Source organism: Panthera pardus, unplaced genomic scaffold, assembly GCF_024362965.1.
Source record: "Panthera pardus isolate Hobbes unplaced genomic scaffold, ASM2436296v1 HiC_scaffold_21, whole genome shotgun sequence".
Taxonomy (NCBI): domain Eukaryota; kingdom Metazoa; phylum Chordata; class Mammalia; order Carnivora; family Felidae; genus Panthera; species Panthera pardus.
The window spans coordinates 215,291-233,877 of record NW_026526777.1 but is presented as its reverse complement, the minus strand read 5'-3'; the positions used below and the strand labels follow the sequence as shown (position 1 = coordinate 233,877).

The 18,587-nt window shown below is 49.3% G+C and overlaps 2 protein-coding genes and 1 non-coding gene across 4 annotated transcripts; 1 reads left to right on the top strand and 2 right to left on the bottom strand.

The window, feature by feature from the left end:
• Positions 1-3,408: 3,408 nt before the first annotated feature.
• On the bottom strand, positions 3,409-3,480 carry TRNAM-CAU (transfer RNA methionine (anticodon CAU)). The gene has a single exon. It is a non-coding gene; the product is annotated as a tRNA-Met (tRNA).
• A 227-nt stretch (positions 3,481-3,707) lies between these two features.
• On the top strand, positions 3,708-9,952 carry ILF2 (interleukin enhancer binding factor 2). 2 transcript variants are annotated; one of them, XM_019431352.2, is made up of 14 exons: positions 3,708-3,807; positions 4,293-4,352; positions 4,527-4,569; positions 4,843-4,947; positions 5,335-5,412; positions 5,741-5,843; positions 6,437-6,502; positions 7,128-7,244; positions 7,676-7,754; positions 8,239-8,326; positions 8,716-8,777; positions 8,863-8,977; positions 9,197-9,287; positions 9,431-9,952. In XM_019431352.2, the coding sequence occupies exons 1-14, from the start codon at positions 3,803-3,805 to the stop codon at positions 9,589-9,591; spliced, it is 1,173 nt and encodes a 390-aa protein (XP_019286897.1). In that variant the 5' UTR covers positions 3,708-3,802; the 3' UTR covers positions 9,592-9,952. The 2 variants fall into 2 exon arrangements, with proteins under 2 accessions (XP_019286897.1, XP_053764640.1); XM_053908665.1 differs by lacking the exon at positions 5,335-5,412.
• Positions 9,953-10,130: 178 nt separating this feature from the next.
• On the bottom strand, positions 10,131-11,932 carry SNAPIN (SNAP associated protein). The gene is made up of 4 exons (XM_019431355.2): positions 11,629-11,932; positions 11,394-11,440; positions 11,027-11,145; positions 10,131-10,721 (listed from the first exon to the last, which is right to left on the bottom strand). The coding sequence occupies exons 1-4, from the start codon at positions 11,769-11,771 to the stop codon at positions 10,620-10,622; spliced, it is 411 nt and encodes a 136-aa protein (XP_019286900.1). The 5' UTR covers positions 11,772-11,932; the 3' UTR covers positions 10,131-10,619.
• Positions 11,933-18,587: the final 6,655 nt, after the last annotated feature.

Sequence of the window (18,587 nt, the reverse complement as noted above, 5' to 3'; positions counted from 1 at the left end):
TCGCATCCCTGAGATGTAGGGGGAGGGTTGGAGGGTTGGAAGGAACTTTTAAAAAGACGGTTTTATTGAGGTATAATTGATATGGCATAAACTGTACATATTTAATGTATATGATTGACGAGTGTGAACATGTATATACCTGTGAAACCATCACCACAATATCAAGGTAATATCCATCACCTCCAAACATTTCATTGTGTTCTTGTGTGTGTGTGTGTGTGTGTGTGCGCGCGTGTGTGTGTGTGTGTAGAACACATGAGACCTACCCTCTTAAAAACCTAAAAAAAAAGCCCCCTTTATTTTTTTAGGTAAACTACTCACTCCCAACATGGGGCTCAAACTCACCTCCCCAAGAGGAAAAGTCACATGTGCTACCATGAGCCAGCCAGGCGTCCCACTTACAACTTTTTTACGTGGATAACACAGTGTTGTTGACTATAGAGAGCTATTTTATAAGTAGAATCAATTGGACTTCGAGAAGACAGTATACAAATAACTGAGGTTTAGGTAACACTGACCCATTTGCTGAGGAGCTATAGAAGCAGGCTTTTGAGGGGTGATGACAGTTTTATAATATGTGCTGCCTAAGCAAGCGCAAGGGAATGATAACCATTTTAGTTTATTGGGTGTGAGGCGCCTATAGATCCCCAAGTGGAGGTGTCCAGTGGGCCGTTGGGTTGGTGGAGTGAAACTCAGGAGAAATGACTATGCTCAAAATCGAATTCAGTAATTGAGCCCCTGTTTCCAGTGGTGGACTAAACAGCTGCCCGACCCCTGAGCTGAAGACAACTCAAAATTTTGGATGAAGTGCTTTAAAAACTCAAAACACTGAAAGACAGTGAAGAATTATTGGTGTTGAGGGTGTGAAAGACAGGAAGTCTGAGAGGTGAGACAATGGTAAGACTGCTTGTGCCCTGGAGTCATTTGCTGATTGGAATTGGTGGCAGAAAATGCGTTGTGTGGGGCAAGTGAGCCAAAAATTGTAGTCCAAATGTCCCTGAAGGTGAGAAACCTGGCAAGCCACCTTCCTGTTTTGGGTTAGGGTCCCGAAAGCTGCACTCTTGGGGGAAACCTTGGACTTGGGTAAACCAGAAATAAATAGAAAATTCACACCCAAGATATTCAAAAAACAAAATTAAGAATCAATCGGTGAGTTTAACAGTTAGACTCAACTGAGGAGCAAGGAATGCACTGGAAGAAAGAATGGGGAAACTACCAACAGTGAAGCACAGGTTAAACAGAAATGGGAAACATAAGAGAGTGTTAGAGGCAGAAAGGATACTGTGAAAAAATCTAACACCTTTATCTGGAGCCCCGAAAGGAGGGGAAAAAACAGGGTAGAAGCAATATTTGAAGTGATTATGGCTGAGAAACTTTAAAAAATAGATGGAATACATTAAGCCACAGATTCAAGAAGTTCAACAAACTTCAAGTGAGGTTAAAAACATCCATATTGGGACCCATCGGGGTGAAATAGTGGGAAATTAAATCAAAGGCTAAATCTTTAAAATAGGAAAGGGTGTCTCGGTAGCTCAGTCGGTTAAGCAGCCAGCTCTTGGCTTCAGCTCAGGTCATGATCTCTCAGTTTGTGAATTCAAGTCCCTCATCAGGCTCTATAGGGGCAGCGTGGAGTCTGCTTGGTCTCCCTCCCCCTACTTTTGCCCTTCCCCCACTCATCTGGTCTGTTTCTCTCTCTCCAAATAAATAAATAAACTTTAAAAATTTTTAAAAATAAAATAGGAAAAAAGGAGGATTGATTACTTTGAAAAGAGCAACCATTAGGTTGGCAATTCTTTTTCCACAGCAAAAGTGGAAGCCAAAGATAGCAAAATAATACCATAAATGTGCTGAAAGAAGATAACCTCCAAGCTAGAGTTCCCTATGCAGAGAAAATGTCCTTCAGAAACAAAGGTGAAAGGGGCACCGGGCTGGCTCAGTCGGTGGAGCCATGGGACGCTTTATCAGGGGGTGGGGGGAGGTGTCCTGAATTTGAGACCCAGGTGTGGCATACAGCTTACTTAAAAAATAATAATACAGAATTTAAATTCTGTACACATGTACACCTACCAAGAGAAACGAATGTATCTGGCCACACAAATCTTCCACAAAAAAGGTTCATAGCAGCTTTATTCATAATGGCTCCAAAGTTCGAACAACCAAAATGTGTTCCTGTATGTCTCAGCCAGTGGGAATAATGGCTCTACAAGAGAATGGATATACTCAAGCAATGGAATGCTACTCGTAAATAAAAATAAATACATTGCTGATAAATGCAAAAACGTGGAGAATCTTGAAACGTGTCAAGCAAGAGAAACTGGGGGCGGGGGGGTGGAGTACATACAGTATGAGTCCACTGATGTGAAGTTCAAGAACAGACAAAACTAATCCATGCTCACAGAAATAGGAAATCGTGATTCCCTCCAGGGGCAGGGTAAAGGGGTATGAGCGAACTTTAAGTGACGAAAATGTTCTTTACCTTAACCTGCGTGATGGTTACATGAATACATTACGTGATGGTTACAGAATACATTACTCAAAATTAATCTGGAGGAAAGCTTAAGATCTGTGCTTTTTGCTGTAGTAAATTATACATCAGTAAAGTAACAGAATTACACAACAGCAACAGCAACTAATTCTGGGGGGAGTGATGGTGGTAAATGCAGTTACATTGTCTCTGCATTTTTTACGAGGAGGATATAAGTACTGCATAAAACCAGACTTTGCAAACTCAAGGATGTATGGTGTAATTTTTAGAGTAACCGCTAAAAGAATGCGTAACTTCCAATTAACAGAGGCGGGGAAGGAAATAAACGTTCATCAGTACAAGAGCAGACAAGAAGCGGGAGAACGAGGACTCGCGGAGGCGCAGGAGCAGCGGGGCGCGCCGTCGGATCGCAAGGACAGCGCGTGCGCGTGCTCGCCGGGCGGGAGCGCGCTGACCCGGCGGAGACGCGGCCGCCCGGGAGCGGCGGCGGATGTGCGGTCGAGGGCTGCTCCCTCTCACTTCCCCTGCTCGCTTTTTCTGAGCCCTCTTTCAAAGGCTGCCTCAGTTTCACTTCTAGTCCCTTACCATCAGTGCTCTTCCCTCTGGTTCCGTCAGTATATGCCCTTTTCTCAAATCCGCTTCTCCTGCCGTAAGTTTCCAGCCTTCGGTGAACTCCACCCAGGCGTGGTGTTGCTTAAAGTCCTTCCCGTTCCCGTTTCACTTGCTGATGGCAAAAACAGGTTTTAAAGGCTGCATTTTTGAGGAAGGAGAAAGTAACAGAAAGGTGATTTTAAGTACTGAAGAAAATTGAACTCCAAATAGTGTCCTGGAGGAAAAAAAACCAAAAAACACTGAAGAAAATTGAACTCTAAATAGTGTCCTGAAGGAGGAAAACGCAGAAAGAAAGAAAAAGAAGGCTGCTGTAGCAGAGGATGGTTTCGATCCATCGACCTCTGGGTTATGGGCCCAGCACGCTTCCGCTGCGCCACTCTGCTACGATGCGTGAGCGGGCTCTGGAATCATATAGAAAGGTCTCTTCTGGCTTCTTTACTCCGCGCCACCTAGGGTCTGGTTACAAAAATAGTCACTGCTGGCAAATCTGTTCTTATTGGCTAATTTCTGACACAGCGGGCGTTCTTTATTGGTCTGTAGGCCGGTCTGCCAAAGTAAGCCAATGGGCATTAGCGGCGGGGTGCGGCGCGGCCCAATCGCGGCAGAGCTTGTTGGGACGCGCCGGCGAGCCGCGTCTCCGGTCGTCTGCTCCTCCGAGGAGAGGGGCGGTTGGCGTGGACTCCATTGTTCGGGATTTCGGGCGCCATGAGGTGAGGGCACTGGGCTGCTCTGCGAAGGCTCAGGGTGCTCCCCCGAAAACTTCGGGAAGGTGGGCCGACAGGAGCCGGGGCTCCCGACGGGGCCGCGCGTCCGGGGTCTGCGCGAAGCCCGAGAGCTCTCGGCCGGGGCGACGGCGGCGGTCGGGGGCTGTGGAGGCGCGGAGACCCAGCGCGCCACGTCCGGGGGAGAGAGGGTGTGCGGGTAAAGGCTCCACCGCGTCGGTGGATAAAGGGGCAGCCGCTTTCGTCCCTCGAGCGCTGGGGGCCGTGGCCCGGGGGTCATGGGGCATTTCTCGCGGGGACCCGGTGGTGCAGCCCGGCGTTGTTCGCTGTGGGTTGTGATCGAGTCGTCCAGGGAGGAGGCGCGGTGTGGTGACGCTGGGCACCGGGAGCGAGAAGCGCGAGCGGGAGGCCGAGCGGCCGGTGTGCTGCGGGCTCCTTCGGCGGGGTCGCCAGTTAAATCTCTGCCGTTGTAGGGGTGACCGAGGCCGTGGTCGTGGCGGGCGCTTTGGTTCCAGAGGAGGCCCCGGAGGAGGGTGAGTGCCGGTTCCTGCACCTGTGCACGGCCCGGTCCGCGCTTCAGTCCCCCCGGCTGCAGTCGGGGGGCGCTGGGTGCCCCGCCTCGGTGAGGTCCAGCTCCCGGGCTCCCCGCTGAGGAGTGTGGCCCCACTTTGTCTGATGAATGATCTGCCTTGTTGTTCTTGTTTTAGGTTCAGGCCCTTCGTGCCACATATTCCATTTGATTTCTATTTGGTGAGTGCTTGGCCCCTGTTGGCAGTAACAGGATTGCAATCTTTGTTCTGAAAGGTTAACTGGGTCTCTGGCTTGTCTGTTGGTGTAAAAGCGCCGAGAGCTTACATTATGGCCAGTCCTTGTGGCGGGTATACTTGTTTGAATATCTTAAGGAGTAAGAAGAAGCGTAGATTTTTCTCTTTCCAGTTTTTTTCTGTTGTGGCAACAGAGCAAAGGATCCATCCTATGCATTATTTTCGGTAAACAGTGTATCCGTGTTTCTTTCTGCTGTAGTGTGAAATGGCCTTCCCCCGGGTCAAGCCAGCACCTGATGAAACTTCCTTCAGTGAGGCCTTGCTGAAGAGGAATCAGGACCTTGCTCCTAATTCTGCCGAACAGGTATATTCTTTTGGCTTTCCTCCTCGGATTTCTCTAAGAAAGCCAGAGAAGTGAATAGCCGTGGTGAGGTTCCTGTTACCAGAGCCTAAACTTGACAGAGGGTTTAATTGTTCGCCTGGTTTCTCCTTGTGGGTAGAGGGAGAGTGCCAGGTGGATTGTATAAGCATTACATGTGCTTTCATATTGTCACTGGGGACTCTGTCTTTGGGCCAAAAAGTTATTACTCTCCTGGCATATTCAAGGCCAGAAGGGTCAGAGTGTTTTCAAAACCCTGTGTAGGTATTGATTCAGCTTGTCTAGAAGGGATTAGGGGAAAATACTCAAACTCTGAAAAGTTGCCTGTAATTTTTCACTTCAGGGCATTTTTTATTTTATGCTGTTTTTTAGGCCTCTATCCTTTCCCTGGTGACAAAAATAAACAATGTGATTGACAATTTGATTGTGGCTCCAGGGACGTTTGAAGTGGTGAGTCTTTAATGATTTAGTCATAGAAAAGGGCAGCCTTGGTTGTGCGGAAGTTTCCTTAATCTCCAAAGCCAAGTTTGAAATGGAAAGGAAAGCATAGTGGGATTCCTTTCTACTAGTGGTGATCTCAGGGATAAAACTTGTATTACTGCTATCAGGTAGCCATAATGTATCAGGCTTTTCATGTGGTTGTTTTGGGATATCATTTGACCTCTGCTACTTCCAATTCTGGGTAATAATTGTGTCGTCATTGATTTCTGAGAGGAATTAGGCCATCTTTCACTTCTACATCCCCCCCCCCCCCCCCCCGAAATCCCTTTTCCAACAGCAAATTGAAGAAGTCCGACAGGTGGGATCATATAAAAAGGGAACAATGACAACCGGACACAACGTGGCCGACCTGGTGGTAATCCTAAAGATTCTGCCAACATGTGAGTGCACCTCTTTCTGGCCACAGGAGCGGAAAGTTGCATTTGAGGCATAGGGATCTTTAAAGCCCAAATCTCTTGCAGGAAAGGTTGTTTGGAAAACGAATGGGGAATTCATTTTTTTAAATGTATATTGGGGTAATAAAGGACAAAGTCTGGGCTGTGTGTCTGAAAGAATGTATGGCCAGTTACTACAGGGCAGCGTTTCTCAGCAGGGGGTGGTTTTGTCCCTCATGGGACATCTGGCAGTGTCTGGAGACATTTGGGGCTACTGGCGTCAAAGGAGTGGAGGTCGGGGATGCTGCTGAGTACCCTGCAGTGCACAGGGTGTACCTTACCTCCAGCCCCACATGGCATTAGTGCCACTGACAAGAAACTCTCCTATAAAAGGATGTGGGTATAGGAGGTGGCCTATTCCCTGAGACTTCCTGTTTCTCTGTTCGAGTGTTAGCTTTCCCTTGTACAAGCGTTTATTCTGTTGCTTGCCCTTGCTCCAGCCTTGTACATGGGCACAAATCGGCGTGGAGTACCATAGAGATGTACAGAAAGTATGTGAATAATTACAATGCTCATGGTCTCCTTTTCTCTCAATCTAGTGGAAGCTGTTGCTGCCCTAGGGAACAAAGTTGTGGAAAGCCTAAGAGCACAAGATCCTTCTGAAGGTTGGTTTGAGTTTGTCGTTGGACATGTATTCAGTAGGAGCCAGGCCTATAATGACAACTACACTTTTAACAAAGGTCAGGCTAGAAAGAAGAGTGAATGCAGAGATTTTTTTTTGTTACTGTTTATTTTTGAGGGGCGGGGCAGAGAGAGGGAGACAGAGGATCCAAAGCAGGCTGTGTGTGCACTGACAGCAGAGAGCCCGATGTGGAGCTTGAACTCACCAACAGCGAAATCATGACCTGAGCTGAAGTTGGTGCTTAACTGACTGAGGCACGCATTCTGAGCCAGCCGCCTCTTGAATGCAGAGTTCTGTGTTGCGGGTTTTTGCAGTGATCTCCAGTGTTTGATACCCAGTTCATCTCCGTTACTTTTATTTATTTTTTTATTTTTCTGAAGTTTATATATTTAAGTAATCTCTGCACCCAGTGTGGGGCTCGAACTCGTGCCCCAGAGGTCAAGTGTCCCATGCCAGGCGCCCCATCTCTTTCTTATAAAAGTATCTTGAATCCTCATTCTGGACTCTTGCTGTTTTTAGAAACCTATCTGCTCTCCTACTTCAACCCTATATTTACCTCTGGTCATCTAAGGGAGATGGGGGCGTTACAGGTTTTGATTTTCTTTCAGTTTTGACCATGCTGACCAATGAAACTGGTTTCGAGATCAGTTCCTCTGATGCTACAGTGAAGATTCTCATTACAACAGTGCCACCCAATCTCCGAAAACTGGACCCAGAACTCCACTGTTAGTCCTTTTTTTCCATTTCTGGGATACTTGGGGGAAATTCAAAACATGGTATAAGACAAGGTTGCTGTTGAGTGTTTAGCTAGTTGCTATTCCACGTGAAACCTTCTGGACCTAAGTTGACCCCCAGACTTCACTATCTCCCTCTGTAATTTGGAGACAGTTTTACTAGCTTGCTAGTGAAACTGCCAGACAGGATGGCCAAGAAAGCAAGTGGATTGGAGGACAGTATTTATGGAGGGAATGGGCTCTTGGAGAAAGTTGTGGATCTTGCGTGCTTACAGATTTGGTTTAGGGGAGGAATAGTGATTTCTAGACAAGTGATTTGCTGGTCTGAGGAACCTGGGGTGGTTTAAGAAATTACAAGGAGGCTGAATTGCTTGCTTAGTGACAGGAGTGTTTCATCGTGGCCTGTTCTGCTGGTCTTACAGTGGACATCAAGGTGTTGCAGAGCGCCTTAGCAGCCATCAGACATGCCCGCTGGTTTGAGGAAAATGCTTCTCAGTCCACGTGAGTTCCTTGCTATTTGAGTTTAAATAACCTAATTATTCTAATTATACTGAATAGCAGGATACCTCCATACTTCCTCTGTTAAAACTCTTTGGCTATAATTGGCCAGGTTTCTTTTTTTTTTTTTTTAATGCACCTTATGTTAGCAAATTAAAAGGTTTTTTTGTTTAACATTCATTTGAGAGAGAGCATGCCAGTGAGTGGGGAAGGGGCAGAGAGAGAGGGAGACACAGAATCCAAAGCTGGCTTCAGGCTCCAGGCTGTCAGCACAGAGCCTGATGTGGGGTTTGAACCCATGAACTGTAGGATCATGACCTGAGCTGAAGTCAGACACTTAACTGACTAAGCCACCCGGGTGCCCCTAAGTAAGCAAATTTAGATGGAGAGAAACAGAATGTATAGTTTTAGAAATAACAACAGCTCTGTACCTCAGGGATGGAAGTACATGATGTTATTTTAATCCCTGGGTTCCTCTTACCTTCAGAGTTAAAGTTCTCATCAGACTGTTGAAGGACCTGAGAATTCGTTTTCCTGGCTTTGAGCCCCTCACACCCTGGATCCTTGACTTACTTGTAAGTAACGGGCAGTTGGAGTTCCTGGTCACCCCCATTTAACAGCAGTTATTCTGAAACCGGCCAGGATCGGAAATTTGGTGAAGCTGAAAATCAGTCTCATGGTGGGCAATAATTCAGTAAATACATGGTGTTTATTACTGCGTTGGGTTTTTAGAGTTTCAGTTGAATGAGTAATTTTACTGTCCCTATTCCTCTTTGTTACTGATGTAATTTTAGTAATGAGATAATGAGAAATCCGTGAATGAGCAACTAGTTTCAGAACTGCTTCTGAATATGAACATTTTACTTAGACTTCAGTAATCTGTTTTGTGAATGTTTGAGGTTTCAGTTTGTCTGGCTAGAATTGTCAAGTTTATGGCACACCTACCAGGTTGATTATTTTCCAGGGGCACTATGCTGTGATGAACAATCCCACCAGACAGCCTTTGGCCCTAAACGTGGCATACAGGTACAGCATGCTTCTTTGGGTTTGGGGCTGGGTGTAAGAGGTCTTGTGTGTGTGTTTTTTTTTTAAACGTTCTTGTGTGCTTCAGACGTTGCTTACAGATCCTGGCTGCAGGACTGTTCCTGCCAGGGTCAGTGGGTATCACTGACCCCTGTGAGAGTGGCAACTTCAGAGTACACACAGTCATGACTCTGGAACAACAGGTATGGGGTCGGCTCTGCAATTGCGTGTTGTGTCCTACTCCTGAATACTCCAGATCAGAAGGCAAAGGCAATGTGGTCTTTAGGGGTCAGGGATTTGGGGGTTCTCACAAACTTTGGTCTTGAAATTAAAGTTGTCCTCATCTGTTTTCATGAGAATATTCATCAGATACGGTACTTTAACTCCCCTTTCTAGTTTACTCTCACTCTGCTCCCCTTTAGGACATGGTGTGCTACACAGCTCAGACTCTGGTCCGAATCCTCTCACATGGTGGCTTTCGGAAGATTCTCGGCCAGGAGGGTGATGCCAGCTGTGAGTGATCGTTGTGGGTCAGGGGATCTTTATGGTACTCTGCTCTACAAAGCTCTACGCTACTCAGATGTGTTACTATTTCCACTGTGTAGGTTATGACTTGTATGCTGGGCTAGTTGCCTGAAATCGCATTTTTTTTCCAGATCTTGCTTCTGAAATCTCTACCTGGGATGGAGTGATAGTGACACCTTCAGAAAAGGCTTATGAGAAGCCACCAGAGAAGAAGGAAGGAGAAGAAGAGGAGGAGAATACGGAAGAACCACCTCAAGGAGAGGAAGAGGAAAGCATGGAGACTCAGGAGTGACCTTCCTTCCTATCTTCATCCCCTTTGCTGTCCAAGGTGAAGACTGGAGCCCAAGCTAACTGCTACTGGACTTTATGTGGTGGCATTTCTGAGGGAAAAGGGAGACGGGAAGGAAAAGAAACTATAGAAGGAAGTGTCATTCCACTGGGTTCCACTTGGCTCAACAGCCAGAAGTCTCCCATTTACGACCTATGCCATCCATCTATAGTGAAGCAGGAGACCAGCCTTTCTTCCTAAGACTTCAGAGTCCCCAGGTCCCGGAAACCTCCCTCAAACAGTACTTTGTTGTTGAAATGTTGTGAACTGTTAGTGCCTGGAATTTTTTTTTTCCTAAGAAAAGTGATTAAAGTACTTCCTCGTAGGGCTCTTGCTCGTTTTTCCTTGGCATCTGGCAACCTTTTTTGCTTTCTGTACTTCTCAATGAAAGTGGTATTTGAGTCTTCTCATTGTAAACACTAGATCACAATTTGAAGCAGTATCTGAATTAAAGTTTCTACAAAGATTCTTGGAACCTTTCCATATACCAAAGTCAACTAGAACACTGTTTAAGCATTTATTGAATGAAATGGTTCTACCAATACTGCCACTGTATTCAAGCCCAGTGCCATCCACAAAAGAGGGTAGACATAGGTCATTACCTTGACTTTGCCTGCCCTTCAGATCCTCAGTGTAAACAAAGGAAAACAAGTCACAGGTAGAGGACATGCAATGGAGGAAGCCCCTCACTAACTAGGCTTGAAGGTAGAGGAGCTGGGCCTTGAGAATGTAGGTTTTAAAAAGGTAGAGTCCTCGGCCCATTCTTGGAAGCAAGAGCCATAATAAATCCTTTGGGATCATTAGTCCTGCTGTACACCGGTTTCTTTGGGCCCCGTAGAAGTGGGTAAGACTTAAGTGCTTCAGACAGAAACAACTGGGCTGCCTGTTTGATGTCCCAAGGTCTACAGGGAGTTCCCGGAGGAAGCAAGGCAGCCGGGGAAGAGTACTTGTGCTATTACGGGGCCAGGCACGAGCCCCATCTTCTGGCCTGTTTACTTGCTCGGGGAACCAGAAGGGTAAACTCCTGAATCCAGCATTGCCCTCCTGCGGGCTGTTTCCTTGGCAACACTGTGGTTTAGTCGCCTCAGCCGTTCCTACAAGACAAGATTTGGAATCCTAACTACTCCAGGTAAAGCTTTAGAACGCCCCGTCCGCTAGATGCGGGAAAACACCCTGGCCTCGCTCCCTCTGGATGTAAGTCCTCTAAGGTGCGAAGAACATTAAATGAGGGCAGCTGGGTATGGAGAATGGAGATGATAAGATCTATTATGGCTGACACTGGTTGACAACTCTCTTTCCCCAAAGACTAAAAATCACAGTGACTTTTATGGTCATCCCTTGAAAATGAGAATACCCCGAGGACTTCTAAAGGATCACTGTTCGCAGGGAATTCCTTTACCTGCGCATTCTGCAGAATGTTGTTGACCAAGACAACTCGTCGCCGGGCATTAAGCAGCTTCTTGACATAGGGGTCGAGATCCAGGGCCACTTTCTGATCCTCGTTGATTCGGCACAGCTCTGGGGGATGGAAGTAAGCTGCAAACTAACACCTAATGGCTCCTCGTTCTTGGGGAAGGCAGGCTGGTAAGTGGGATGAAGACACGCCTGCACCCACATGGGCCGGTCACTAGAAACTTAGGGAAGCAGGAATCACTGGAGCCCTGATGTCCTGGAAGCACACGACACAAACCCACCCGGAGGTGGGCTAGACACGAGGTCCTAAAAGCGAGCTGCAGGATCGCGGGAATGCAGGGATGCTTACTCACCAGTAGCCAAGTTGTCAATTTGCTCCCGGAGCTCTACCTGGCTCTCTCTGCAAAGAGTTTCGAGGCCTACACGGTCAGTTAATGGGACTCAAAGAGCCGGCTCCCCTGGAGGCTTCCCAAGACCTGAGCCAAGCCAGCCCCGCCCCTTCCGGACCTGGCCCCGCCCCTTCCCGGCGCCCCCTGCCCCCCACAGCCAAACCGAGAAGAGGCCCCACCCCGCCCTTCCCTCTCGGACCTGACAGCGTGGACGTGAGAGTCCAGCTGCTGCACAGCCGGTCGTAGGAACTCTAGGAGCCCCTCGGCGAAGAGATCGCGGCCTGCGAGACCCGCCACGGGGGTCCCTGCCCCGGACACAGCGGCAGAACCAGCCCCAGCCATCGCGAGCAGCCCTTCCGCCGAGAACGTGCCGCGCGGGCCGCCGGGAACTGGAGCCGAGCTGAAGCGCGCCGCCAGGGGGCGCCCGGCAGAGCTGTGGGCGGGACCCAGCCGGGGGGCTTCTGGGAAACCGAGTCCCCGCCACTGCCGGCGGTTAGGCGGAGCTGTAGGTCCTGGGAGGCCCCAGAGGGTGCTGTTGGCGGGCGGGCTGGGAGGAACCGTTTTGGGGGCGCCTATCTTCGGTTTTCTGCAAAGGTGGAAAATAAATGCTCGTCTCGTCAGTTGTGTATAGCCCTCTCCTGTTAATTTGATGAGAAAACCAGATTGTATTCCTAGTGTAGGTTCCTGTTTCTAAATTTGAGAGTATTTTTTTAAGGGCGCTACGGTATGTATAAAACTGTAAGAATGGGGCGCCTGGCTGGCTCGATCAGGCTCTGTGCCGACAGCACGGAACCTGCTTGGGATTCTCGCTCTCTGCCCCTTCCCTGCTCACTCTCTGTCTCAAAATAAACATTAAAAAACAAAACAACCTGCACAGAACACTATCAAGTCTCAAAGGGAATGAATTTTTTTTTTTTTTAAGGTTATGTATTTATTTTGAGAATGAATCCTAAGCAGGCCTCACACTGTCGGCACAGAGCTTGACACCGGGCTTGAACTCGACAAACCATGAGGTTGTGACTTGAGTCTGTGACTTGAGTCGAGATCGAGAGTCTGATGTTTAACCAACCAACTGAGCCACCCCGGTGCCTGGTAAAAGGAATGGAGTTCTGGCACATGCTCCCAGAGGGTGAACCTTGGAGACATCACGCTGGGAAAAATAAGCCAGAAACGAAGACACATACTGTCTGGTTATTACAGAAAGTACCCAGAGCAGTCCCACTCATGGACATAAAATGTGGTTTCTTCTCTATCAGCACAGTGTTGCAGGGGCCGGAAGGAAAGGTGAATGAGGAGTTACTGTTTCATGGGTAGAGTCTCAGTATGGGATGATAAAAAAGTTCTAAAGAGGAGTAATGATGATGAACTTACTTAATGCCACTGACAAGTACACTTAAAAATGGTGAGAGTGGGTGCTCCTGGGTGCCTCAGTTGGTTAAGCACCTTGAGTTCAGCTCAGGTTATGATTTCATGGTTCATGAGACTGAACCCCACATTGGGCTCTGCATGGACAGCGAGGAGCCTGCTTGGGATTCTCACCTCTCTCTCTCTCTCTCTCTCTCTCTCTCTCTCTCTCTCCCTGCCCCTCCCCCACTTGCTCTCTCTCAAAAAACAATGACAGTGGTAAATTTTATGTGCATTTTGCCACAGTAAAGCAAAATTTAAAGCCTACATGTGTTTTCATATTAAGAAAAAATTTTTTTTAATGTTTTTATTTATTTTCGAGAGAGAGCAAGCAGGGGAGGGGCAGAGAGAGAGGGAGACACAGAATCCGAAGCAGGCTCCAGGCTGTCAGCACAGAGCCTGATGCAGGGCTCGAACCCATGAACCGTGAGATCATGACCTGAGCTGAAGTCAGATGCTTAACCCACTGAGCCACCCAGGCAGCACCCCCCCCCCCCAAATTTTTTTTAGTATTTTTGGCAGAGAGACAGAGTGTGAGGGGGGGAGGGGCAGAGAGAGGGAGACAAAGAATCCCAAGCAGGCTCCAGACTTGGAGCTGTCAGCACAGAGCCTGATGCGGGGCTTGAACTCACAAGCTGTGAGATCATGCCCCGAGCTGAAGTCGGACGCTTAACTGACTGAGCCCCCCGGAAGCCACCCCCACCCCCCCGAATTTTGTTTAATGTTTCTTTATTTTTGAGAGAGAGAGAGAAACAGAATGCCAGTGGAGGCAGGGCAGAGAGACAGAGGGAAACACGGAATCTGACGCAGGCTCCAGGCTCTGAGCTGTCAGCACAGAGCCCGACGTAGGGCTTGAACCCATGAGCCATGGGATCATGACCTGAGCTGAAGTCAGACACGTAACCAACTGAGCCACCCAGGCACCTGTTTTTTCCTTCCCTCAAAAAGCTTCCTTAGTTTTGTTGCATTTTTCATGCCTTTCCAGAGAGTTTACATACATGTCTTGAATTCTCAACATGAGGCCCAGTCTCTTAAGCTCCAGTGCGTTCCAGCGGCTCGCAGTCCTGTGGGCCGTGGGGTGCAGTGAGTGCAGAAGTGCTCTTGGACGGCAAAGGGGTCCCCGGACATAGATGGCACCAGAACGTTCAGCCTCGAGCTTCCTCCTCAGGAACAAAAGAGGAGGTGTTTAAATCGCTGTGGAGGAGTGGTGGTCCACAGCTGAAAACCCGAGGCCCCAAGTGTGATCCCTTTTAAAGCCTTGTACACTTTTTGTTGTGCTGTCTTTGTCCTCCTGTATCTTTCCCTCTAGTGATCAGAGCTGAAAGTCTCAGGAGAGGCTGCAGGCTTATTATGGGAGTAAGCGACGGGAAGGGGTAACTCTGGTACCTGCCGCCTGCCCCAGAGTCAGGCCTTGTGAGGAGGAGCCCAGGGGATGGAGGGAGTGAGGACAGGGTTGAGGAGGAAAGGGAGAAAGGCCCCATCCTTGAGGCCTGTGCTGTAGAGAGAGAGAAAAGGGCTGGCCGGCGCTGGGAAAGGAGGTTGGTGGCTCAATGTCTCTACAAGAAGCCCCCAAGTTAGGTCACAGTCCTTGCAGGTACATTTTTGAAGTAGGGTTGTGAAATTTGGAAAACAACAATCAAAAAGCCCCGGGACACTAGGTAAATGTGAATTTCAGATAAAAAATAATTTTTCAATAGAAGCATTTTATCTGGTAATCCTACTTCAAAGGCTGGTTCTCTGAGAAAAATCACTGTGTTTTGCTTTTATGCTTTCCTTCCCACTCTTATCACCTCCAGTTAGCACTTATCTCTCCTGAAGGCCCTGCCACAGCCTCCTGACTGATCTTGCCTGTTGTCTCCCTCCCCTCCAGGTCAATCTGCACTCTAGAATACCAGATTACATAATAACCCTGCTCAGAGAATACAAATGCTGAAAGGGACTTTGTTGTATTCATTCATTCATTTTCAAAGTAATCTCTGCCCCCAATGTGGGGCTTGAACTCACCGCCCAGAGATCAAGAGTCACAGGCTCTACTGACTGAGCCAGCCAGGCACCCCTGAAAGGGACTTTAGAATCCATGTTTCCACAGTTTCTTGGACACATCTGATGAGGTTTTTGGGGTGATAGTGGGGTTCATGGGGTTGGAGCCAACAGCCAAGAAAGAATTCTTGAAGACATCTTTGGTGCAAAAAAGGTGATTTGATTAAAGCACGGGGACAGAACCGGTGGGCAGGAAGAGCTGCCCTGGGACCATGAAGAGACACTGGTTATATATACTATGGAGCTGGGGGAGGTAAAGTCCAGGGGAAGTTTCCAGTGAGACTTTCATATGCTAAAGAAGGCTCACAGGATATTGGCGGTCTTGCCTGTGGAGAGAAGGTTGTTTTCATTCTAGCAAAGCCATCAGCCTTGAGACTGTGGGGAGTTCCCGGAGAAACGTTTTACTCTGCCAGCCTCAAGTATTTGTCATTGGGCTGCAGGTTATTAGGAAACTTAATTCTATCCGCCATTTTCTTCTGCTTTTGTTTCCCACATCGACGTCTGTAAGGGAGACCAGGCAAGGGACTTTTTGAAAGGAAAACCAAGGCCCAAGATGGGATCACTTATGTCAGGCCAAGTCACAAACCTGGGCTTCATACCTAACCTAATTGCAGTTTCAACCTCTCCCAGAAATGCAGTCTTAACTGGTCCGTCGGGAGTGTCTGGTCAGCACCAACAAGGCAGTTTGTCACAAGGGCCCTCTCCAGCCTACAAAGGAGGGTGAGGCAATCTGCATGATAAGACCCCTCCCGCCTCCCCCTGGGGGAATTTCTTCGGGTTAGCCAACAGAGGAGAGAGAGGAGTTGGGGGGAAACTAGAAAGGTAAATGCCTGCCTCCACGGCCTTCTCACGCTCCTCAGTGCCTCCATTTCCATGGAGGACGCCTCCATGGAAGTCGGAACTCCATTTTCAGCGTCCGACCCCTTGTAACAAGCAGGAGTCCTGGAGTCTACCCAGATCCTGGTCTGGCCGGGGGACCCACTCATGGGGCATGTGGGGACGGCAGCCCTCCAGAAGCACCAGTTGGGGAAAAAAGCTGGAAGCTCAGACCTCATTGCCCGCTCCACCCCTTCCCACACCCATCCTGCTGCTTCCCCTTGGGCTCTGCTACTGAAGCACTATAGGGCTCCCTAGACCATGTTCTGGGGGCTCCCAGAAAGGGGAATGGATGAGGAAATCCCTTAACTGGACCTCTCAGGCCCCCTTCCCGGTTAAAGTCCTCCTCCCCCAAGCAGGACCCTCTGAAAGCCCTGTCCCCCCTCCCCCCGCAGCTCCATACTGGGTGTGGGGGCGCAATTGGCCTGCTGGACCAAGGGCATGGTGGTCGTACCACCTGAGCCACTGCACCTTCTCCCTACAGAGCTTCCTCAGGACCTATCCCGGGACCCAGAGCCAGCAAGGAGGGGACAGTCAACCTAAGTACCGCTCAGGTGGTAGGGACATCAGGGGAGATCAGAGATTGGGAGGGGGAGTTCTTATGACCTACATCTCCTACAGCCTCTGTGGAAAAGCCAAGAACTGAAGGGCCACTGCTCCCGCTCTCTCTCTTTTAAAATAATAAGCATTAAAAAATAAAATAAAATAAAATAAAATAAAATAAAATAAAATAAAATAAAATAAAATAAAATAAAATAAAATAAAAATAAAAGAGATGCTGAGGGTGAAGTGTGTGTGGGAAGGGGCACAGGACTTCCGTGCCCTCCAGGAGCACCATTCTCCCCAAATCCCTACGAGTTCACCAACCCTGAGGCTCCCTGAACCCCGTCCTTTGGGGTTTTGTAGAGGCTTCATTACACACGCTGGGTTGCTTAACTCATTGGCCCCTGGGGATGGATGGACCCTCTCCCCTCCCTGGAGGAACTTCCAGTCCCACCCTCCAGTCACTGAGTTCTTACCGGCCTGCATCCTTGTCACCTAGAGGCTTTCAGCAAGTCAATATTAACACAGCAAAAGACCCTTTATTGTCCTTCGTAATAGGAAACTTCCAGGTTTTAGCAGCTCTGTGCCAGGAACAGGACGAAGACCAAATATACATTTCTTGTTATAAACTACAAATACCACACCACGGATCTGTTTAAATCTTAGGCAGATAGTCACCTTATACTAAAGGGTAAAGAAACTCAAGAAATCAAACCTCAATAGAGAATCTAGTGAATCCTTTAAAGAGGCTTCGTGAGGCCTGCCCTGCACCAGACCTGCTGGCCTGACCTGCCCTGCCCTGCACAGGAAGAGGACCATGACTGAGTATTGCTAGCATCACAGGTCCCAGAGTCATCCTGGCCTGTCTCCACCCTCAGGGATCCCCCTATCTTGCCCTCCTTTGCCCCTGAGCATGTAGTCAAAGGCCCTCACAGGCCAGGGAACACTGCAGGCTGGAGAGCACACCCAAGCAGGAGTATAGGGTAGCCAGATGGCTCCTGGAACATCTCCCACAACCAGGTAAAAATGGGGAGATGGTGTCTGGGGAAGGTCAGAAATCAGACCATATACCCCCATTGTGGCCACTGTGTCTGTGTATAGGGAGGGAGTGGACCCTTAAGAGGTCCCTGGAGCCCAGGGAAACGGAGGCTTGGGTACCTTGCTCTTCCCTCGTTGCCTGGAGAACCAGTGGGATAGCTACTGGGGCTTCACAGGGGACGGATGGGATAGCCCATGGGAAGAGGAACAGGGACGCAGAGGCCAGGCCCTCATCCCAGGTCCCAGCCTCTCCGGGCCCCACTTACCATGCTGGTCTGGGCTGTGTGCTGGCTGGAGCTACCTGATGAGGCTCCAGGAAGCCTGTAAGAGGGGAGGTAGGTGCTGCTGTTTGGGCCTACGGAGGCCGGGGTCCTATGCTCAGCCAGAGCCTCTTGCCTGGAGGCCTGGCTCCTTCTAGGGCATAGGGCCACGGGGAGTGGGCAGCAATGTTGCCACCGGTTCCAGACCAGGTGTCGTGGGATTGCTGCAGGGGAGGGGGACAGGGAGCTGCCGATGCCCTGCTTTCCCTCAGGTCCTTGCTCAGGCCAACAGACACCCAGACGTTAGAGGAAAGTGTCGAGGGTGTGGGCTTCTCCCCAGGTTCAGACCCAGACCGCTCCAGGTACTGCACGAACCCAACAGCCCTGATGGCCTCCCAGCCCCCACCCTTGCTCCCTCTAACCCATTTGCATCTCCCACCAGCATCGTGTAAACCACCCCAAGCTCTTTGGCGACAGACCGTGGGCTACCTGATCAGCGGCGTCTCCCAACCCACCTCGGAGGTCCGCTGTACTCATTCCCCAGCATGCACAACACTTTGAGGCCTCTGTGTTTGTATTTGTTGTTCCCTACACTTGGCAGCTTCTTCCCCCTCCTGTCCCAAGGCCCTTCTAACAAATCACGCTTTTTTGGTGTCCGCTTGGTGAGCCCTTGGTAGACGGGTGGCTTGAGGAGGAGCTGGGCGGTACCTCCTTGTCCCTCTCTACCCTGGACACTCACCTGGGACTGAGGGTTGCAGAAGTGGGAACAGGGCTGAGGAGATGCTGGGAAGCAGGGTGAGCAGCAAGGGGGCCTAGAGGGCCCAAGCCCAGTAGAGGAGTTCCTTTTGCCCACTGCTGGGAATGAACTCCTTCATGAGGTGGGAGGACAGCTACAGAGGGTCCGCGAAGACCCTCAAAGTGGCCTCCAGCACCAGGACGCCTCAGGGTTCCCTGACCACCAGGTCGGGCTGTGACATTTTCACAGTAAAGGTTCGCA

What these genes read in the sequence shown, in the direction of transcription:
- ILF2 (XM_019431352.2), top strand. An exon ending in CTCCTAATTCTGCCGAACAG is followed by an intron (nt 4,948 to 5,334) that starts GTATATTCTTTT and finishes GCTGTTTTTTAG; the next exon opens with GCCTCTATCCTTTCCCTGGT. An exon ending in CTCCAGGGACGTTTGAAGTG is followed by an intron (nt 5,413 to 5,740) that starts GTGAGTCTTTAA and finishes CTTTTCCAACAG; the next exon opens with CAAATTGAAGAAGTCCGACA.
- SNAPIN (XM_019431355.2), bottom strand. Translation starts at nt 11,771, where the DNA reads ATGGCTGGGGCTGGTTCTGCCGCTGTGTCCGGGGCAGGGACCCCCGTG. An exon ending in TCTCACGTCCACGCTGTCAG is followed by an intron (nt 11,441 to 11,628) that starts GTCCGAGAGGGA and finishes AACTCTTTGCAG; the next exon opens with AGAGAGCCAGGTAGAGCTCC. An exon ending in AATTGACAACTTGGCTACTG is followed by an intron (nt 11,146 to 11,393) that starts GTGAGTAAGCAT and finishes TCCATCCCCCAG; the next exon opens with AGCTGTGCCGAATCAACGAG.